Source organism: Gymnoscopelus microlampas (assembly GCF_963454915.1).
Source record: "Gymnoscopelus microlampas genome assembly, chromosome: 1".
Classification (NCBI taxonomy): Eukaryota; Metazoa; Chordata; class Actinopteri; order Myctophiformes; family Myctophidae; genus Gymnoscopelus; species Gymnoscopelus microlampas.
In genome coordinates, this window is record NC_139962.1 from 59,368,388 (window position 1) to 59,392,303 (window position 23,916).

The window sequence follows — 23,916 nt, forward strand, 5'->3', positions numbered from 1 at the left end:
ATTAGAACAACAAGACTTTCAGAGTCTAAAAAGCTCAGCTAGCGCCCCCTAGAGGTCGTGCTGCTCCAAGTTTCATGGCAAGCCGTTCCATTAGAATTTGAAATGTCTTGCATGCAAGTGGACATGTTGTACCATGGGTGTCGCTAGAGAAATGTCCATGGGGTTAGGGTTCGAATCAGTCAGTGCAACACGTTCAGCCGACCATCCCTCCTGCAACAAGGCACCGAATCAAATTTATGTTGCTGCATTGCTTATTTTATCACCTCAAAAGTTTTCAGATACATATTTGAATGTCTAGTTTTAAAAATATCGTTGGTAAAGCTGCAGAGTAGCACTGCACTCTTTCATCATATTATTGGTTGAAATTGGTTTGTGCAGATCTGCTGATATAATCATGCATTATGCTTTTGTTTGACAGGAACATAATTAAGATTGATCTTTAGGGACTCTTGATATAAAAATACATAAAGTTTGAATTATAAACATTTTTGGGCATCTATTGTAAATTGTGCTCCGGTTGTGACCACGGATATGCTCTAAAAGTGTTTTTAAATACATTACAGGCTTTGACTTATCCCAACACATAATGACACACAGGACTCATGCTGCTCATTGTTACTAGATATATAAATACTCTAAGCCAAGTGCTAACAATGGTGTTGGTGACATGATGGGATACAGCTCAGTGTTTATCTAGGCACTGTGATGCATTGTGAGCTTGTAGATCTGCTATTTCTTTATGTGTTGTTTACGAAGGTTACAAATCGGGACACATGGGCTGCATAACTGCCGATACAGATGTCGTGGAAAAAGTCAATTAATGGATGATCAGCCAAACCGATGTAACGGTTAACACCTATAAGCATAAACCAAATTAGGCATCCTGCCAAAGAATGACAGGTGATAGTTTAAAACTATGATCCCTATTCTTTCTTCCAAAGTTCCAAACGTTGCTCTCTCCCAACCATGCCGGATGTGCGGTCCTCCTCGGGTGCAAAGGTCATCCCTGGCATGTCCACCAGCCAGCAGTAAAAGCTTCTGAGGTGGATTTAGACGTTATGGTGAATTCAAACCACTGTTGGAATCTTGGCCAGGGACTACTGGCTGCTGACACATTTTTAAAAAAGGGAGGAGTAAAGGGTACAGAGACAAGTAGAGAGATAAGATAGTGAGGAGGTGTTTAAGAGTACAGTGCCTCTAACATACAGACGACAAGGATATACTGTGAGAGAGAGACATAGAGGGAGAGAGGGAGGGAGAGAGAGAGAGAGAGAGGGTGGAGCTGTTGTTTAATAGATGGACTGAAGCAGACAGACAGAACACCGCCCAGACACCTTGGAGGGCTTCAGGCAAAACAGAGCTAATGACCGACAGAGAGCTGTGGCGAGGTTGTTGATCTCCTGGCTCCCACCACCACCTCCTCCTCGACCCTGACGCCGCCATGAGCAAGCCGGCCACTTTGGCCAACTGCATCGCCAGGATGTACGAGGGCGGGAAGCTGGACAATGGAGCGGCGGCCCCCGCCGTCGGGGCCGCGAAGAAGACCACTCCGAGCGGCCCCTCTAGCACGAGCACGGGCCTCCTGGCCACGCTGGGACGCATGGAGATCAAACTGTTCCAGCTGGAGGGCAAGGTGGAGCAGATGGCCTCCGGGCAGGCCGAGGTGCTCCGCCGGCTGGACGCGGTGTGCCAGGGCATCGCCTCGCTGCAGGCGGACGGAACCCACGTCCGGAGGGAGAGAGAGCTCCCGACCAGGGACGAGGCGCCCCAGACCCAGGAGCCGCCGTCCTGGGTCTCGGAGGTCAAAGCCATGTGCGGGGAGACCGTGGCTCTGATGAGGGGCCTGCAGCAGGAAGGGACGAGGCAGAGGGAGAAGCTGGAAGGGCTGGAGGGCTCCGTGTCCGTCCTGGGCAACGTGCTGGGCTACGTGGGCCAAGTGTTCCGTAGCTCCAAGGTGGTGGAGTTCATCCTGAACGGCGTGGGCGTGAGCAGCGCTCCTCAGGAACAGGTCAGTCAACCGCAGACCTTCCCTATACAGCCATCTTCTGTTTCTGTAATAAACCGTCCCTCCCGTTGACTTGTCCTGCAGTGAAACTGAAGTGAAGTTCACGCTAAGGTTCCTTGCCACGGCTCCATATTGCACAGTTAAGCCGGTCACAACTATCATCGCTTGATCACAATTATTTGATCTAATTGCATAATCGTTTTCACAATCTTTCATCTGTATAAAAACAGCTGGATGAAATTAACAGAGGTGTCATATTGCCGTCATTATTTCCATGCCGCCGTCTACACTCTTTTAGCCACTTACAACCTGGTGTCCCTATTCTGGGCATTTAGGGCAAAGAATCTCCAACATGTATAAAATGGTTATACATTTTCCAAAATAGCTAAAATAGCCGTTTAAAATAGTAATAACATTATTAAGTATGGCCTGCACTTTAGTCCTATCTGCCCTGTGCAATTTTAGTTTCCAACACCTAAAAGGCAAACAAAAATGTAATGTTTGCGTGTTCCAATGTTTAATACCAAAAACACAATTATATCGCAATTATTTGTATGACAATGAATCATGGACTAAATGTTATGATGGTGACAGCTCTAATTGCACACGTTGTTCTGTGAGATGCTTCATGCAGCATGCTGCTAGTGGAGCTCCCATGTTTGTTCTCAGTAAGAATGTTACAGTATGTACTTCCTTGGCTTCCACTGGAAGGAACAGCTTGTACTATATTATTTCTATAGAACCAAAAGGTATTCTTGGGCATTGGCACAAACATACTGTAATGTGGTAGCACTTCACTTAAAGGTCGGGTCTATAATGCATTATAGTCACATTTATAATGCATTATAATGCACTTACAAGGCATTATTACACTTGTTGTAAATGTTTATAATCATGTATGACAAAGGTTTATGAAGTATTATAAGTGCTGGTTATAATGCATTATAAGCTCAGTGGAACACAACATTACAACTGCCATAACTGAGTCAGTTATAAAGTGTCTTTGTTATAAGTATGTTTATGATTATAAACATTTAGACCACAAGTGTTATGAAGTATTATAAGTGCATTATAATGCATTACAAATGTGCGTATAATGCATTATAGACCCGACCTTTATATACAGTCTTACCTATTTACTGCTACAGTAGATGTTATCATTCCTTAAATGAGTATTTAACTACAAAGGCACAACTCATTGTTCTACACATTAGTGCAAACATCCTTTGATAGTCAGCATACCTATTCTCTGTGTGGTGTGTGGCGTGTCTGTGCGTGCGTGCGTGCGTGCGTGCGTGTGTGCGCGCTTGCACATGTGCGTGCATCACTAAATAAAATTCAGATTCCTAACTTAATTGCTTCCCCGGTGCCAACACCGTATATGGTCGATATGACACAGACCAGCCACACCCCCCCCCCCCCCCCTCCATGAGCATAATGAACAAGTGTGATTTGAAGGTGCTCTCATGTTAAGCAACAGTCTTTTGAATTACGTCCAGCTGACCCGGGTTACTATGTGCCTGTTTAGCCAGCTGCCTGGAAACAATGTGTGGGCTTTGCCAACAGAAGCACAGTTGCAACAGTAGACACAGCACAGTGTTGACGTTAAAGTATCGTTCATTTCACTATCAATATTATAACATTTTTATATATCATTGCTGTCGGGCAGAAACCTCCTATCTCCATATTTTAACTTATTTTTTTCATAAATTAATGCCACTTAATATTCATGCTACAGCGTCACACAAAAGCATCAATAGTAGCAGATCCACAAGCTCCTGAAATCCTGAAAAGTAACAGTTTTGGACTTGAGAGGTTTCCACCCGCCAGCAACGATTTATAAAGCACTTAAAAAACAACTAGCAGTAACCACAGTGCTGTACAGAAATAGCCTACATGTCACTACATAGACAGAACAGAACTCAACACATAGAATGGTACGACAACACATACAGTACCAGACCAGGCCTGTGCACATGGAACTGTTTATTACCACAACAACACCCAAATAATAACACACAACAAAGACCAGGGGTTACCAAACCTTTCCATGCCAAGGACCCGCAAATAGCCATAGCCTCTGGCTGTGGCGCCCCTATTGCGAAATGGCTTAAGAAATGGCGCCCCTAGGACCTAAGGCAAAGACCTAGATTTGCCCTAGCACCTAGGACCAAAGACGTATTGTGCCACAAGAACAACTGGTCGCAGAGTCAAAGAATACAGCAAATGAGAAATTAGCCACACATTGATGAATGTTGTGATTTATTTCATTTTCATGTCATTTCATAAATAGTTAAAACGGTTAAAAAAGGAACGTACTCATTTACAGTTGAAGAAACACGTATTATTATTTCATTGCATATTGTGTGTACTTGTTGTAACCCTTATTGTGAAAGAACCACCGGAAGAGCCAAGTTATTCATTCCGTGTCACATGACACTACATCCGGTAGTATTATTATTGTTGTTGTTGTTGATTTTCGTTCATTCGAAACACGCTATTTTCAAAGCCATTTTTTGTACCGACCACTTGTCTGTATTTTTTTCTACTGCCAAATAAGTCAGTAAACTTTGTTAATTCATACTTTTGTGTCGTCATTTCAAGAACTTTCACTACAATGAATGAGTACAGTATAGTACCATAAGACTGTAACATTCAACGTTTTGGTCATTTGAAACTGACACTATGCAGTGTTGTTATTGTTAATGTTCAATGTAGGCTATGTAGCCTGTTCAAAAAGTGCTTTTTAGAGCTTTACTACGTGTTATATAATGGTATACATTCTCAGGTACCCTCATTAGAAGCAGTAAGGGGTTCCAGTGTCTTGCTTAAGGACACTTTGACAGGAGGGGCTGGGGATCGAACCAGGAACCTTCCAGATTGCCACTTCTCATTATAATGTCTGTGTCATCTTACTGTATTTGTCCATTTTAACCACTTAAACCTCGTCTCGTTGGAAATCCTCATAGCTACCGGCACAAAGGTGTCTCACACAGTTCCACCCGGGGTAGGTGAATCTATTGTTTCCTCTCCTGCTCAGATGCCCCACTAAATCCAGGTTGAGGGGGTGGGAGGGGTACTTTGCCATGATGGCGTCTAACTTCCTCCTCGCTGTACGCACCTTAGCCGCCCCCTCCACCCCCTCCAGTGAGGTCCCTACGACGGAGCCCGCCTTCCTCACCAGCCTGTTTAGGTTGTTAGTAAACTGGACCTGTTTTTTTTTGGGGTGTGACTGTTCTCATGCCAGACCCCTGAAACAGTGTTGTGGATTGGAGCAATGGTGTGGCCTGTGGCCGCTTAGGGCCCCCTTGGGGCTGTTGTTGCTTTCCAAAATATCTAGGTCCCTGCAGCATCCGTTTTGGAGTGGTAACAGAATTCTGGGAATCGTTGTTCACAGTGGTTCTCCACCTTTTCAGGCCGCGGCCCCCAAAATAATCATATTTGAACTGGGGACCCCCCACCCTGACAAGCACTTGGAATTGTAGTTGAGGCATTACATTTTGTTTGACTCGGTTCTACAGATAAATAGAAAAATAGCCGATCGGCTATTTTCACAATGTTTGCCTCTTTCTTACATAATATTTTGGCCAATTTGGTATTAAAAAAAATCTTAAAAGTCATTCAATTGTAACTTTAGAGATGTGCAGATACCCTGTATACACTTAAACTGTATGTTGGTTTGTTTACTGTTGAGTGAGAAAACAATGTTGCACATTAAGCTAATCATCTGGGGACCCCCCAAAATCCTTTGGGGACCCCCCCACAGGTTGAGAACCACTGTTCTAACAGACCATAGACAGGCCAAAAATACTGCTAAAATGTATGTTAAACAGTGTGACTTTAAAATAAAGTATGTTACAGCTCACCGAGCAACACAAACACCATGTGTACTGAGAGCTGACTGGATGTGAATTCTGTTGTTTTCTCATTAGAAAAGAGATCCGCCAGAAGGTCCGAGTGTGAGTTCCCACGTCACGCTGTGTCAGGAGACACAGGTGGAGGACCAGAGGTCAGAACTTGTAAAAGGTAAGAGACACGTGTGCTCACACTATCCGCCTTAAAAAAAATTATAATAGGCACCGCCTTTTTTATATTAAAACCTATAAGAAACTAACAAAAGAGGTCCGATTTTGAAAGGCTTTTTATGTGCTTTTTTGGCTGAGCAGGGCGCTTTAAAAAGAGAGTTTTTTTTTTTTACTTTTTGAGAAATGCTCATGTGAAATGGAGCTATTTTTTATCAGCTGATCGCACGGGAGAGGCTTCCCTCAAAGCTTGTCTGGAAGTGCTTCCTGTATTCACTATTTTAAATTAAACAAAAACAGTATATTAAACCTGTTATTACCTAATATAATTAGGTAACCCCCTTTATTCAGTTTTCAGCAGAAAAAGCGCCCTAAGAACCCTAAAGAAGTTGAATCAATAACCAATTAGGATTAAGGCAATTCAAATAACTATATGATTATAAAATGTTATGGTTTGAATGTGTGAAGTTATTATAATTTTAAAATGAAAATGTGTATGCCGCTTTGGTGCTGTTATGTATGTTTAGTAGCTGCGTAGACAAGCAGTCAAACAGAGTAGTCACACACTTCTCCTCCATGCATGGTTCCTCTACAGACACCCAACAGACACTTCAGGATGAGAAACCACCAGATCAAGAAACGTCACCTCTACCACCACATGCTGCACCAATACCCCCATCACCACCAACACCTGCACCACAAGCAACATCTCCACCAACATCCCGGCCAACATCTCCACCACCACCAACATCCCGGCCAACATCTCCACCAGCAACATCTCCGCCAACAGCTCCAGCACCACCAGCATCTGCACCAACGTCTCTGCCGACTCCTCCACCTCCTCCTTCTGAACCAGCTACCTCAGAATCTCTCCCGTCCCCAGCAGAGAGCTCTTCCATGCCCCCCACAGTCCTCCCGCTGACCAGGGATGGCTCTGTCAAGGGCTCTCGCAAGCCCAAAGAGGTCACGCTGAAGAGCCGAGAGCCCAGCAAGGTCCAGGTCTTTGCGCCGGAACCTCGGCCTGCATCTGACGTTCAGAAAGGTGCATCTCAGACCACAGTCCCTGTGCTGGAAAGGTAAGCCTGCGTAATACTTTGTGCACCGACAAGCTTACAACGCGTCATGGATACGATGTGTTGTGAGCTTGTAGGTCTGATATTTTAGACACACAACATTGTGATGCGACACAGCATACATTAGGTGTACAGTGATGCTTAGGGCACGATTACAACATTTAAGTTGACAATTAATTGTTATACAATAGGCTCTATGCACAGCAGCCATATTGGGAATGAATTGGGCCCCTTCCTTACTTCCTTCACAGGTGTTACCAATGATTCTAATGACGGCTCTGTTCCATTCTGGTTAGGGTGCTGATATCGTGCATTTTGGCGCACTAGAAACACTCCATTTTGGTTCCCAAATGGCCCCTTATGGTGGGTGTGAGAGTAGCGGGTCCATTTGGTTCCATTTGTACACTCTCAGAGTTATGGGGGTCCTTGAAAATAAGACAACCACTATGCCACACTAAATGGAACAGAGCCTTAATTAGTATCATTGGTAACACCTGTGAAGGAAGTAAGGAAGGGGCCCAATTCATTCCCAATATGGCTGCTGTGCATAGAGCCTATTAACTGCGATTAACGATTTAAATGTTTTTTGGGCATTGAACATTGGAACATACGAATAACACATTTTATTTCAGTTTGCCTTTTAGGCTTCTTAATCAGTGTGTGGCAGTGTGTGGGTATATCTTTTATCGTTAGGCGTCGTAATCCAAAATTGCACAGGTCAGATATGACAAATAACTTAAATATTCAAAGAAATTACAGACATATTGAATAATGTTATTATACTTTCCAAAAAAGATATTAACAAAAAAATAGCAATTTATGTCAAGGACCCCCAAAATGATACATATTTGGCCGCGGACCCCAAAAAGAACAGATGTACAGGCTTGTAGATCTGCTATTTGTCTTTAATTTCTTCTATTAATCTCCCACAGGCACCGTGTAGGTAGAGACCAGCGGTCCGACAGAGAGATTAGCTGGATAGCGACAGATGCTGCTGCTGACAATCAGTTGTCATCAGCTCGGCCTGTTTAATTCCTTCACCCTCGCATAATGTGACAACATCTCAAATATATATACGCCAGTGTGCTCTCAGTCAGCACTGATATGATATCAAGATAAATACTACTACAGTATGAGGACATGGCTTTCTAAAGCATTCAGTGACTGCTTGTCATCTTACTTTTACAAGCGTCAAACTATCATTGTCATGATAGTGCGCACCTGTGCGCAAGGTGCACGGGTTAAAGGGATAGTTCACCCAAAAACTATCTTTTTACCAGCTTGCAAAGCACGCTGGTTTAAGTACAGTACTTGAGTAAATATACTTAGTTACTTTACACCACTGCCTAAGTGAATGCTGGTATTGTTCTGTTTATATCAGCTTTTCTGATCTGAGCTACTGTGCAGTATGCACCCGGTAAGCACAATACTTGTTGAGGCTGAGTTGTGAGTTGTTGTTGCTTTTCTAATACGCCATTAACGACCGCTGCTGCCGCTCTATCAGGAAACCGGAGGGAAAGCTTATGTCCAAACAACCGCTGCGACCGGCCAGACTCCGTCTGTTTCAGAAACCTGACAAGAATGGGAAGAACTCAACCAGCAGGTCAACAGTTTATAGCAACAGCTCTCCGCCGTGTGCAGAGCTTTCTCTGTCTGTCTGTCTGTCTGTCTGTCTGTCTGTCTGTCTGTCTGTCTGACTCACTCATGTACACAAAAACACTCCCTCGTCCATGCACCCCTGTAAAGTTCATTGTGTTTCCACAAAAATCAATAGTTATCCCAGGAATGTCCCTGCATGTACTGTACTGTAGTATCAAAAGATGCTAGCTGAATGTCACTGTACTTGTTGTGGCACGTGTTGCTCGTGTCAGCACTTTACCTCTCTGTTCAGTGAAGCCTTTCATAAATGAAGAATTTAAGACTAACTCACATGAGGAATATTAATGTATTGTGTGCGCTGTCCCCCATTGTAACCACATAAACCCCATACAGTGTCTAGCGGAGTTGTTTTTGCTCTACAGTAAATATTTAAGTTTAGAGTTGTTTTCCTTTACAAAGGTTTTCCCAGTATACGGATGCTGGGTAATCTCTCCCCATTATTCAGTCTGCATTTTGAATAATGCGGTAGGGGGTTGTATAACCTTTTAACCCATTCAATCCGGGAACACATCTCTGTCATTTTAGATTGATAATAGCAGACATACAAGCTCATAGCATATTTTTGAAAAATATTGAAAATCTTTGCAAATCTTTGAATATATATTTTTCTAAAGCTAACATTTGTAACTGTCAAATGTCTCAACAAATGTCTTCATTTTTCTGAAAAACTATTGTTGCTACAGTATATCAGTGGTGCTCAAACCTTTTCTTGTCAAGGACCCCCAATATTATATGTTTTATAATTATGTGTTGTTTCAGGGACCCCCCCCTCCCCCCAGAAGGAAAGATTTAATTGAGTTAAAAATGTTCAAAGATTTGCCCAAATGTTAAAAAATAGCAGATCTACAAGCTCGTAGAGAGTGTCGCACTATGAGCTTGTAGATCTGCTATTTGAATAGCCAAAGTATAAAAATAATGGTTATAGTTAAAATCTAATATGACACAGATGCGTTCCCGGATTGAATGGGTTAATCAACGTACTGCATGACTGCGCTAGAACGCGCCGGAACCTCATCTTGACGATGACTATACTGTTTCCTAGAACCCCAGAAGCAGCCGTGGTGCGACGGGACGACGTCGCGGAGGAGAGAGAGGCCCCTGAACCGGATCAGTTACCTGCGGCAGCCGCCGTCGTCACAGAGGAACCCACGGGCACGCCGGAGACCGTCTCTCCGCCTGCCCAGGGCGAAGACGCCGTTTTTATTGCCGTTGAGGACATCTCTACCCAGCAGACTGTACCTACAGAGACAACCAAAAGGGATCCTGATCAGAACGACAGTAGGCCTGCGGGCTCCGAGGACCCGGTGACAGAGAATAAGGAGGGCGTTTTGGTGGAAAAGCAGGACGTTGCTCCAAACGCGCCGGTGCCAGAGGACTCCAGGCAGCAGCCATCTTTACTGGGAGTAAAGATGAAGGAGCCATCGAAGGCAGTAACGCCAGTGCTCGTGTCCACAGAGAGGAGACAGAGCGTGGATCCAGCCTCCGAAGCTCTGCTTCCTGTCGTAGGTAAGGGTCGATGCATTCATATGGAGGAATTTGGATTTTGAGCTGAAAGCCTGTCAGTTTTTTTTTTAAAGATACATTTTTGGGGCTTTTATGCCTTTATTGACAGGATAGTAGGCTGACAGGAAATGAGGAGAGAGAACGGGGGGTGTCATGCAGCAAAGGTCGTCGGGATCGGGAGTCGAACCCACGACACGCTGTCAGGCTGGATTACCAGCCTAGGTGCCCAGACGGTTACGCCAACCGTCCGGGCCAAGGCCCGCCACAGTTACCGGTGTTACGTAATCGCAATTATTTGAGCTGCAATAATTGCAGTTATTTTTGCTTAATTGTTAGAATCATTTCCATTCATATGTACAAAAACAGATTAAATGAACAGAAATGTCATACGGCCATCGTTATCTCCATGTCGGTTATGCTCTTTTAGCCACTTTCAACCTGGCAACCTTTTTATTTTAACCACTTACCCTACCTTTAAGTATATGGCCTGTTTCGGCCATAGTACATTTAACTAGTCCCTGTTGACTCAGCCAGTCCAGAGCATAGACTGTAAAAAATGAATGGACAAAGCCACTCCCCTGCTTTCTACAGACCGAAAATGAAGCCGATAGTTCAGGAACGTGTATCCTCCCATCTTTAATATATACAGTTGGCCACGCCGGAACTCAAACGCTATTGGTTGAGACCAGACATGTGACCAGGGAACCGGAAAACAACCCCCAAAGAATGCTATTGGTTGGGTAGCTTGTCAATCAAGAGCGGGCGGGGAATGAATGCTATTGGTTGTGTAGGTTGTCAATCAAATCATCCCGCCCCTCCTTGAGCATAGCCCACTTTATCGTCAATTTTAGAATAAATGGGACCATAATTTAGCAAAACGCATATCCTGATGATTGAAAGGAGACTTTAAACTAGCGACTGGAAGCATATAGAATTTATGACCATTTTTATTACGGTAAGAAAATCTAGTCTAAAGTTTGTCAAAAAACCCATTCACTTGCGTTAAAATAAATTCTTTCTGACACCGCAGGTCGGCGCAGGGTAAAACAGTGCCTCACTCTGGCCATTCATAAGCTTCCGTGTTGGGCTCATCGTAAATATCCAAGCCTTGGCCCTTGGTCCAGAGCCTTTGAGATGGCTTTGTGCCAGACAACTTGAGCTAATGAGCTAAATCTGACACATAGTGACTTCCACAACTGAATCAATACACACGAAGAAAAACAAAACTTCACTGCTATCTATATCTCATTATAACCATGCACAGCTGATGAGGATGTCAGAGTGGGAGGAGCTTCTAGTTAGTACACAGTCAAATCCACTGAGGATTTGTCAATGCTGATCAGTTATGGCTATAATTCTAATCAGTGGTGGAGTTAGGCTATTATTATTTATATTGTGATTAGGCCATGCTCAAATCTTTCATTTGAGAGCGGCAAGGTGTGCTGTCATGCTCATTTGAGCATGTCTGGAGCTTGTTTCGAAGAGTCAACTACAGGAAACTACCTTTTTTGTATAATTAGAAAATTGGAAAACACCTGCCAATCAATTAACCATAGACATGCTCTCTGAGTCACTCCCCTAAGTCCACCCACAGCAGTCTTGATTGGGTGAGATTGATTGATTGACTGATTTAAATATTTAACAGTTAAAATTAACAGTTTGCAAAAAGTACAGAGGTACAGTTATACAATAATGCTAAAAGGATAAACACAAAAAGCCATGAGGGCTTGTTTCCATTGTGGTCCTGTGTATTCAATTCATCAAGACATATAGAGACACACAAGAATAAACAAGAAATCATCAATACTAGGAGCAGTAAAAGTATATTTACACAAAAACAGTGGGAGGTCATTTATTTCATCAGGACCATCTGAGCTGCCACTCAGTTACCCCATGGGATCAGTAAATACATTGTAATATTTGGCTCCTAAAAGGTGCATACAGTATATCATACACACACACACACGCACACGCACACACACACACACACACACACACACACACACACACACACACACACACACACACACACACACACACACAAAGCACACGCAAAGCACCTACAGAACCCCAACATGAATGTATTTAGCCACGGACCCCCATCTCAAAATCCTTTGTGCCAGGGACCTCCAGAAGCAAAGATTTGAGTTAAAAATAGCAGATCTACAAGCACTTCGTGCCATGCTATATCTGCCATTTTTGAAGAGCCAAAGTGTAAAATACAGTTAAAGTGGTTAAAATGATTGTGACACCACATTAACTTACTGGGGACCCCCTGGTACCCCCCTCACCAAGGACTCCTGGGGATCCCCGGACCCCACTGTGAGAACCAATGACCTACGGCAGGGGTCTTCAACGTTTTCAGGCCATGGACCCCCTAGCTGAGAAAGAGATGAAGCAGGGACCCCCTGTGTTTCAGTATTTTTTTGTTTACTTGGTCAGCTCTTTTTTCCCTCTACACGTTCTTGTAGATCTGCTATTTTTGGTAAAGTTTTCCTCAGAAAAGGGATGCTAGGGTTAAAGTGGTTAATGTAAAAAAAAAAATCTGATCACACAAAGATTTGGTGACCCCCCTGTAGTAACTCTAAGGACCCCCTAGGGGTCCCGGACCCCCTGTTGAAGACCCCTGACCTACGGTACTATCAACCCATGTTCCGTTGTGTCCACTGTGTCCAGATGACTGTCGGGCGTCTCCGGCGCCGTTTGAGCACCGCATCGTGAGCGCCAAGCAGGTCCCCATGGGCTCCTACTACAGCGTCAAACCCAACGAGGTGCTGGGAGGGTGAGTCCAATGTTCATGTCCCACATATGAGGAAAAAGTTTTTTACTAAGTAAAAGTATCAATACTACAATGTAGAAATAGTTACAAGTAAAAGTACAAAAGTATTGGTATCAAAGTGACATAATGACATAATGACACACACACACACACACACACACACACACACACACACACACACACACACACACACACACACACACACACACACACACACACACACACACACACACACACACACACACACACACACGCATTCCTACGCCAATAATTTGATGACCGGCAGAAAGATGCTAATATCTCCGGTAGGAGACTCAAAGTTGTCTCCTACCGGAGCTGCCACCGGTCATCAAATTATTGGCTTAGGAATGCGACAAAAACAAGAAAATCTCCATGAATTCAAGTCTCCATGTGGTGAGTAATCGATAGAAAAAAAGTCATTTTGGGAGTGAACTATCCCTTTAACGTATTTCTATTACAATAAATATATTATAACACCTCATCAATACAGGTGTGTGTTACATTTGTACACTTGTCTCAGAGTTACAAATGGATGAATTAGCCAATTAAGCCCTATACTTTATACTTGGTCGTACGACGGTGTCACATGAAGATGGAAAAAACTATTGGACATTTTTGAACATTTTTGCCATAATGACATGCCCACAATATGGATGGTGGGTTGAATGTTTGTATTTGACTGTATGTTATGATCCCAGTACATTTCCAGAACATAGTCCCGTCGTGGGGGTCACCCGCCGTCTATTTCTATCCCAACTATGGCTCCAGTACATTGTCAGCTTGGCATCTACTCAACCATGTGATAATGACACTCTAGACTCTCTGGGCTGTGCTCCCCAGTGGCACGTCAAGCCTGGCATCCACAGATAAACACTGGAACACCATGGATAACCATGATAACATGAGAGAGAGAGAGAGAGAGAGAGAGAGGGGGAGAGAGGGAGAGGAGAGAGAGAGAGAGAGAGAGAGAGAGAGAGAGAGAGAGAGAGAGAGAGGGAGAGAGAGAGAGAGAGAGAGAGAGAGAGGGAGAAGGAGAGGGAGAGGGAGAGGGAGAAGGAGAAGGAGAAGGAGAGAGAGAGGGAGAGGGGGAGAGAGAGGGAGAGGGAGGAGAGAGAGAGAGAGGGAGACGGAGGAGAGAGAGAGAGGGAGGAGAGGGGAGAGAGAGAGAGGGAGAGGGAGGAGAGAGCGAGAGAGAGAGAGAGAGAGAGAGAGAGAGAGAGAGAGAGAGAGACAGAGACAGAGACAGAGAGAGACAGAGAGAGAGAGAGAACTAATGACAGAGAGAGCGAGAGCGGGAGAGCGAGAAAGAGAACTAATGAGAGAGAGAGAGAGAGAGAGATAGCAGCTGGACACAGCACAGGAGTCTGGGTTATTTTTGGGAGGTGTTGAGAGGGCTCAATTTACATCGATCCAATGCCCCCCCCCCCCCCCATACACACACATAAGATGACCAATTCTATATCAGACAAGAAGAGAGTTTATGTGTGTGTGTGTGTGTGTGTGTGTGTGTGTGTGTGTGTGTGTGTGTGTGTGTGTGTGTGTGTGTGTGTGTGTGTGTGTGTGTGTGTGTGTGTGTGTGCGTGCACAGAGGGCGTTTCGGTCAGGTCCATAAATGTGCTGAGCTGTCGTCTGGTCTGATCCTCGCGGCCAAGATCATTAAAGTCAAAGGAATGAAAGAACGGGTGAGTAGACCAGCACACACTCCAATGTCTCTCTACCTCCCTCTCTCTCTCTCTCCCTTTCTCTCCCCCCTCCACCCCATCAGTCTATTCCATGTTCCTGTGAAGATGATTTATGAGTCTCTTGGATAGCAACCTTTTAGTTGTGGAGCGCACATACAAAATACGCATGCACGCACGCACGCACGCACGCACACACACACACACACACACACACACACACACACACACACACACACACACACACACACACACACACACACACACACACACACACACACACACACACACACACACACACACACACACACACACACTCCTCCATTATCACTACTATACTATACTACTATAAGTCAGTAGGCTATTTAATAAGCAAGGAGTAATTGACGGGTAGCTGGTCATTATTGAAGAATAAATCCCGACAGGGTGATCATGCACCGACGCGGAGCGAAAGTGCATAATCACCCTGAAGGGATTTATTTTTCAATAATGACCATCTACCCGTCAATTATCCCGCTTATTACACTGCTACTTAATACATTAATTCATAAATTGACTCAAAAGTAGCAACAAAACTAAGTATTTCCTTGCTTACGGCAATGAAAGTATTCCATACTGTAAGTGTTGCGCTGGGCGGACACCGTTGCCTCGGAAAACAAGGAAGTGTAGTTGATCAAATATAATACATTTTTGGTTACTGGATTGTCTATTTCTCGCTTCAAATGTTTTCAAAAACATTCTTGAGTGCAATGTTTAGCTGTAAATGACATGGTGTGTTTGTTTACATGGCTGTCATGTTGGATACAGCATAAAATCAAGCAGTGCCGGTTGATATGAGCAGGTGCTCTGAGCCTTTGATTAGACAGCGGTTTATTGAGCTCATCGGTCATTATCCAGAAATAACACACCGCTGAATTCAGTGATTGGCCAATCAGAATCAAGCATTCAACCAAGCCTCCACGGCTTGGTTGAATGCTTGATTCTGATTGGCTAATAAACCTTGCTATCATCCCTCTTTCCTTCAGCACAACCAAGGGTGCATGCTTGGTTTTTATTAAACCCCCCCCGTCCCCCCCCGGGATTTGCGCACCTGGTTGAGCATATTTACGAATGGTGATTAATCATAATTAATTACAGTTTAAATGTCATTAATCTGATTGATGAGGCTAAAATTACAAAATACAAATATATTTTGACTGTGTTTTTATAGTGTGGTTGTACAGGAGTCTAGCATTTTTAAACAGAATTCCGAAATCAAAAATAAATAAAAATCAAAGAAATTCCATGAATTAAAATGAATAAACAAACAAACAATGCAACGCGTTGTGAGCTTGTAGATCTGCTATTTTCACTATAGTTTGGGTCCCGGGAAGAGACATCATACTTCTCTTTAGGGTCTCGAGCTAAAAGGTTTTGGAACCACTGTGTCAGACATAGTTGACTGACATCACAGGCTGGTCACATGAAGTCCAAGATCCACTATGGAGCCACGCCGTTCAATTAGATTTAATATAATTTGTTGCTGTCGGGAAGAAACCTTGTATCTCCATATTTCAACTTGTGGTGACATGTTTTTTTCAGCAAATGAATACCTTACTTCAGTGCTTCTCAAACGTTTTCATGTCAAGGACCCCCAAATTCATATGTATTTGGCTGCGGACCCCCATCTGAAATGGTTTTGTGCCAGGGACCTCCAGAAGAGAAGATTTATGTAAAAAAAAAGAAAAATCTAAATTATTTACACATTTTCCATGTATACAAGCTCACAGTGTGGCACAAAGTGACGCGCTGTGAGCTTGTAGATCTTCTATTTTTTAATAGCCAGCGTACAGTCTAAATGGATAAAGTGGTTAAAATGATAGTGATGCTTTATCACTTTTAAGGTAGGGTAAGTGATATTTTTTGGTTAAAACAAAAAGTATTTTGTTAAAAGGTTAAAATACTATATTCTGATAGTAATCATTGCTATAGAGTGTTTGTTCAGTAACAGGAGTATCCCTGTCTCTCCAGCTCTTTAATAAACAGAAAATACATTTTTCGGTAGGTGTCAAAATCGCAGCCAATCAGGAGAAAGTACCCATTTTTAAGCTTAATTTATATACTGTAGTGTTCCAGTTCCAATTTTGTCTGCTCATTTCTTAGTGTCATCACTTCCAATTTCACTTGTTTAATCTGTATCCTGATTGAGTTCTCTGTCCTGGTTGGATAACATTGGAAATGAAACTGAAACGAAAATGCATTTTCTGTTTAATAAAGAGGTGGAGAGACAAGGAGACTCCTAATACTGAAAAAACACTCTATAGCAATGAGTACTATCAGAATATAGAGCTATTTAACACTTATTTTAACCAAAGCAAATCACTTACCCTACCTTTAACTACTTTTGCTAGGGACCCCCTGGAACCCCCCGAAGGACCCCTGGGGGTAGCCAGACCCCACTTTGAGAACCACTGTTGTATGGAACACGGGTTCTATTTTTCCATTTCCTGAAGGTTCCTGCCCCGACACTGACGATATACAGCTTGCACCTGTGACTCCTATTTCTCCTTAATGTCCACAAATCATTTCTCATCCTTCGTCTCCCATCACACACATTAAATCACTGCCTCTATCACACGTTTATAAAATGCCACCACTATAGTCAGTGGTGGAAAAAGTACTCACATTTTCTACTCAAGTAAAAGTATCAATACCGCAATGTAGAAATACTCTGTTACAAGTAAAAGGCCTGTGTTCAAAATGTTACTTAAGTAAAAGTACAAAAGTGTTGGCATCAAAATATACTTAAAGTACCAAAAGTAAAAGTACTAAAATGTTTGATAATAGCAACTATTTTCGACTATTTTCAAATAGCCTATATATAAAACAGGGCTAAAGTGGTTAATGTATGTTTTATAATATAATAATTTATAACTAGTAACTAAGGTTTTCAAATAATTGAGGTGCAGTAAAAGTACAATATCTGCCTCTGAGATGTAGTGGAGTAGAAGTAATAGTATTAAACATTGGAAATACTCCAGTAAAGTAAAAGTACCTCAAAATTACTTAAGTACAGTACTTGAGTAAATGTACTTAGTTACTTTACACCACTGACTATATTGAACCTTGGCTTAGACAAGTGTGAGCACTCTCTGCATAACTCACACACTGAACTTTTATGTATCTGAACTTGGCACACACAGTCAGACAGGGTTAGCTAATTGATAGATCATGAATTTACAAGCTGGCCTTTCCATTTTCTTGTGTGTTTAGAATAGATCGTTACACGGAAGATGCAACTCAATTAATTCCAATATGTCCAGAACTCAGCTGCCCGCCTGCTCACCGGTACCCGTTCCCTAGACCATAATTACACCAGTCCTCCACGACCTTCACTGGCTCCCGATCAAACAAAGAATCCACTTCAAAACACTACTCACCACCTCAAACGTCATGTCCGCTCCCTCAGGCCTGGTGACGCCGACCTCCTTGAGGTCCCCAAGACCAAGTATCGTACCGGGGGCAGTGCAGGATTAACGGAAGCGCAAATTTTCCGTGCAGCCCCCCCGCGGCACCGAGCGCCGTGCTACGAGCTTGTAGATCTGCTATTTTTGAAAAAACGTGAAAATATGTGCAAATCTTTAAATCTTTTTTTTTAAACACAAATCTTTGTTTCTGGGGGTCCCTGGCCCAACATATTTTCAGGTGGGGGCCCGCGGCATACAAATCAATTTGGGGGTCCTTGGCACGAAATGTTTGAGAACCACTGCCGTAAGTGGCCCCAGTGTCACACCTATCAAAGGTCATTTTGATTTAATAATCACCTGTGCTTTTTTTTGTCTCTCCTCCCCCTGCCTTGACTCCTCCCCCTGCCTTGACTCCTCCCCCTGCCCTGACTCCTCCCCCTGCCCTGACACCACAGGAGGAAGTGAAGAATGAAATCGGCGTCATGAACCAGTTGAACCACGTCAATCTCATACAGCTGTACGACGCCTTCGAGTGTCGGTCCAACCTCACCTTGATCATGGAATTGTAAGGTTTTTATTGATTGATTGAATACTTTAATAACAGTTTGCAAAAAGTACAGAGGTACAGTTATACAACAACGCTAAAAGGATAACACAAAAAGCCCTGAGGGCTTGTTTCCATTGTGGTCCTGTGTATTAAATTCATCAAGACACATAAAGACATACAATACTATACAAGAAATCATCAATTCTAGGTATATTTACAGAAAAACTGTGGGGGGTCATTTCTTTTGGCAAGCTAGAAGACTTGTCTAGCTAGGTCCAGTTGCAAGGTGCTCTTTTATGGCGTTTTTTGAAGGAGGGTAGGGAGACGCATTTTTTGATGGCCGGTGGTAGGGCATTCCACTTTTTGCTGGCATAATAGTAGAATTAATTCATCCCCATGTTTGTGCTGAATCTGGGGGGAATGAGCTCAGTTGAGCTCCCTCTGGTGTTGTGCCCGTGGGCGTCACTCACTCTTTTGCAGTAGTAGGTACATGGGTACTGGTCCCTTGAGTATCTTGAAGACCAGGCCCATTGCAAGTTGCTGTACTCTGTCCTCTACCCCAACTCTCGTCAACACGGGACTATAAATACTGACATGTCTGTATTTCCCTCAGTGAACTTCATAAACACCGCATGTGAGCAGTGACACCATGTTTTGGCTTCATACCTCCGTATAATGTAACTATTTTTGTCATTATGTCAGTGTTCTGTGACTCATGTGCCTGACATAAGATCATATGCGCGATATGACAAGACTAACAGGTTCATGAGCTCCGGCACCTAATGATTTACAAATGAAGCACTGCCTGTGACGCTTTAAGAACAGAACATTACGCAGACATCGCTGTGTCCAAATACCCGGACGTCACTGTGTGTGCTCAGAATGAATGCTTTGCACACCTCTCATGTCTATGTCTCGTCTTTGAAGCTTCAAAGTCTTATTCTCTTTTAAAGACAGTGCAGCAGATAATTGTAAATGCTGGAAATTCAGCTAATGTGAAAAAAGATATATATGTTATAATTTGGCATAAACGATAAATATGTTGTTATGCATTTTTGGGACTCGTGTTTGATCAGCTACATCCGCCCCGCCTCCCACATTTCCCATACTCAAGGCGTGACAGCAGAAGTCGAAGTAGTATTTCCTGGCTGCTGTTTGACCGAATGTAACTGTTGTAGAGACTTCCAGAGCATTGCAAATATAGCTTTTGAATGCCTTGAAACATATTTACTATGTACATTCACTGTATGTTTGAAAAAAAAAATCCCACGATTTTTGTAACACATTTTTTCACCCAGTGCCAAATCCCTAAGCTAGAATCCTGGGCACTACTCTCCCTCTGCCAGTCTGGGGAGAGCCTCGAACTGAGCTCATGTTTCCTTCATGCATGAGGAGTGAGCAGGCCGCTTCTTATCACCTGACAGGGGGGAGTTTCCCCGGTAGGACGTAGCGCGTGGAAGGAACACGTTATTCCAACCAGTTCCTTTCCCCTCCATCAGGCGTCGCGGCTGGCCAGGGGGAGGCAGTATAGTGACCAGGATTACAGAATGTTTTTTGCGAGGGTACCACTACCTACCTACCCTATACTAGGACAGTATATATATATATATACTGTGTGTGTGTATATATATATATATTTACTCTGTGTGTGTGTATATATATATATATATATATATATATATATATATATATATACTGTATATAAAAAACAGATATTGTTGTCTAGATATTCTAGCTCTACCTTTAATTTTGCTGTGACATTTTTGTGGATTCCATGGGTAAGACTTCAATGAAGTTAGAAAAAAATAAAAATAAAAAAAATGTACGTTATAACAAGTTAACTCATTGAGTGCCAGAACTTTTTTATTTTTTTTAACGTTTTGTTTATTTGTTTTTGTTCTTTTACATACTCCTAGGTAGTACAATTGAGTGCCATAATTGCCAGATTTTTAAAAATATTATTTTGTCCCAGTGCCAGAGTTTTTTTCACAGAAAACAAAAAGTGCTTAGGAAGCGAGATACAGCCTTTTTCAGTTCTAAGTTAAACAAGGAGTGGATGGAGCTGCACATCTTCAGATGATGATATCTTGGGTTCTGAACATGTTTCTAAAAAAAAAAAAAAATGTTGTTGTTTTTTTATGCTAATTTTTCAAAAACACGTGAAACACGTTAATGGCACCCAGCGACATACCGGTAAAAACACGTGAAACACGTTAATGGCACTCAGTGAGTTAAGAGGGTGGTGAAAGCGTGGTGTATTTGGAAGACATGTTCAGCTTTCTGCAGTGATCTCTGTCAGAGCTGGTTAGGTCTTCTAGAACCCACCAAAATAATCATATGTGAACTGAGGACCCCCCACCCTGACAAGCACTTGGAATTGTAGGAGTTGAGGCATTACATTTAGTTTGACTCGGTTCCACGGATAAATATTGTGAAAATAGCAGATCTACAAGCTCACATTTAGGTGGTCGCGGCCTGAAAAGTTTGAGCATCAGTGTTCTAGGACACTTCATGTCAGACCTGGGACTTGTGTTGCATGGTGTGAATCAGATCACATCCCTGTTTGTTTCCAGCGTGGAGGGAGGGGAGCTGTTTGACCGCATCGTGGACGAGACCTACCAGCTGACTGAGATGGACGCCATCGTGTTCATGAGACAGATCTGTGAGGGGGTTCAGTACCTCCACCAGCAGTACATCCTACACCTCGACCTCAAGGTAATACTCACACACTCATACAGACCTCCTTTAGGTCTTTAGACATTTTACTGAATGGTTTGATGTTGATGGTAGGTATTCTATTGGAAGTTGCACTTGCACCTGCTCACATCACTTGTGTTTTTTTAATGTTTTTATTGTATATTTGCTATAGGTGTTGTTTTATGGTGCACACCTACGTTGCACTGCCATCCGACCAATACAGTATGTCTGAGTCTAGTGTTGAGGGCTTTGTCAGAGTAACCGTTGATTCTGTGTCCCTTTTATGCCCATATACTGTATGGAGATCTCTATCTGTCAGTACTTGTCCCTTTTATGTCCAGATATGGAGATCCCTGATGTCATCAGTATATGCCCATATATTGGCATGATCATATATGGGCATATGTATTGGATCTGTGGTTCTGGACAACTGGATATCTAATATGGACATACTGTATCGGTCACATCGGTTTGGTGTGAATGCTCTTCTTCAGACTAAGCTAAACATACAGACACCATCTTAATAAGTATACGCTTTGGTCTCATGACAGTCCCCTGATGGTCCTGGTGAACTGTACAATAAGATCCACACAGAACCGTGTTGTGTAGTTATCATAGTTATGATGTAACTCCAAAATGTTGGTGAGACATATCTATAGTATACTGTATCTATGTAGTTGCTCCATTGATTAGAAATTGATATTCCAAAAATAGTCTCCTCTTTGGCTTACATTGCGCACACATTGTGACACAACTCTCAAAATCTCTCTTTTAGCACATAAATTAAAGCAAACAAAGCGGATTCTGCCAATGAAAAACCTCTGCATTTAAAAAATATATATATGATATAAAACTGTCTGTTCATTTTACTACATCAATGTACTACTGTCAATTAGGAAGAAGGCCCGGACTGGATTCACAGAACTGGATCCGGATCTGGATCTTCAATAAAATTAACTGGTAGTTGGCATTTGTAGTTGGGTTTTGTATTGTTATAATATACATTGTCAGAATCCGCTTTATTTGTGCTCATTTATAAATGCACTGAAAGTGTGACTTTGATACCCTCACTGTGCAATGTAAGACAATGAGGAGGATATTATGAATTATCAATTTATAATCAACTGAGCAATTATTGTTGATATATTGAATTGATATATAGCATATTTGTTGTTACATCTTAGCATTAAGGTCTCAGCCCAAACCTCAACCAAAGTTTCATTTTGCTGTAATAAAAACATACAGTACACACAAAATATGTCCTCACAAACAAATAACACTAGGCCAGTGTGTCAGTATACTGCTCTTAAGGGAGCTATAGTCTGCAGAACTTCTTTCATGTTTTACTACTGTCTTCTTTCGGTTCAGCACCTGCTTAAAAGCGGTATTTGCATGTGCTACTATGTATTGTTTGAAATGTAAAAGCTGATGCTCCTGACACATACTTCACATGACACCGAAAATAGCAGATATACAAGCTCACAGTCACAGCGCGTCACCGGTGCTTGTATATGGGCTATTGTTGGCCGCGGGACACCGTCGTACGTCAGAGCATAAATTAGGCATAACTGTTCCACAATCTTGGAAGGCTTGAAAACGGTGGCATCCGACACGTCTGTCTCCAGAGACTACAGATGGTATAACCTCTGCCTCTGGCGTGTTTTCAACTATGTCTGTTGTCTGTGATTCCATTCTCTTCATAACCAGGCACAGTTTCAATTAAGAGTTTTGTTCTGTTAAGCCGGGGGTTTCCCTAACCTTTCCATTCCAATTACCCAAACGGCCGTAGCCTCTGGCTGTGGCCCCGATATTGCCACTTTTCTTTTAGATCTGCCATTTTCGCTATTCTCGCTCCCACTGTGTGTTAAAGCATCAGCCATGCAGTTTTCCTGACCTGTACCATTATCTAAGACCTGATGGGATGTTTTGCCGTTTTTTTTTTCAATTTCCATGTCTCCACGTCAGCCAGAGAACATTCTGTGTGTCACCTCCACGGGCAACCAGATCAAGATTATAGACTTTGGCCTCGCACGCAAGTAAGTACTCACTTGACCGCGTGTAATCTTATACATTTTCATGTTGATTGGCCAAAAAGGGGGGCATGACGGTGACAGTGGCCTGTCACCAAAATGCACTGTAACTTCTGATCAGAAGTTACAGTGCACTTGAAACCCCAGCATGCCTATTCTGAGAGGACCATTCGCCAAAAATAGCAAAATAATCATATTTGAACTGGGGTACCCTCCCCCCCAAAGGAATCACATTTGATCTGGGGACCCCCCCCCCCCCTGACAAGCACTTGCAATTGTAGGAGTTGAGTTGAGGCATTCAATTTAGCTTGGCACAGATACATATTGTGAGAATAGTCGCGTTGTGAGGCGTTGTGAGCTTGTTGAGGCCACTGAGTGTCAGTATCTCATACATAGGACACTAGTCTAGCGTAGGCAGGCGATCAGAGATCTCTGCCTCTATACTGATTGTCTGG

General features: G+C 42.9%; 1 protein-coding gene across 5 annotated transcripts in view; it reads left to right on the top strand.

The window, feature by feature from the left end:
- The window catches only part of mylk3 (myosin light chain kinase 3), a 51,906-nt gene that overhangs the window by 21,980 nt on the left and 6,010 nt on the right, over window positions 1-23,916 (top strand). For 2 of the 5 annotated variants that reach the window (XR_014600825.1, XM_084058109.1), the window contains exons 1-10: window positions 1,145-2,008; window positions 5,938-6,031; window positions 6,623-7,103; window positions 8,605-8,703; window positions 9,802-10,265; window positions 12,939-13,044; window positions 14,651-14,744; window positions 18,643-18,752; window positions 21,308-21,449; window positions 23,397-23,467. Coding sequence is in view for 4 of the 5 variants with exons in the window: in XM_084058109.1 (XP_083914235.1) it covers window positions 1,442-2,008; window positions 5,938-6,031; window positions 6,623-7,103; window positions 8,605-8,703; window positions 9,802-10,265; window positions 12,939-13,044; window positions 14,651-14,744; window positions 18,643-18,752; window positions 21,308-21,449; window positions 23,397-23,467 (2,228 nt within the window). In the remaining variant the exon portion in view is untranslated. Of the gene's footprint in view, window positions 1-1,144; window positions 2,009-5,937; window positions 6,032-6,622; window positions 7,104-8,604; window positions 8,704-9,801; window positions 10,266-12,938; window positions 13,045-14,650; window positions 14,745-18,642; window positions 18,753-21,307; window positions 21,450-23,396; window positions 23,468-23,916 lie in introns of those variants that run through there. The other 3 variants (XM_084058112.1, XM_084058111.1, XM_084058110.1) reach the window with 3 other exon arrangements.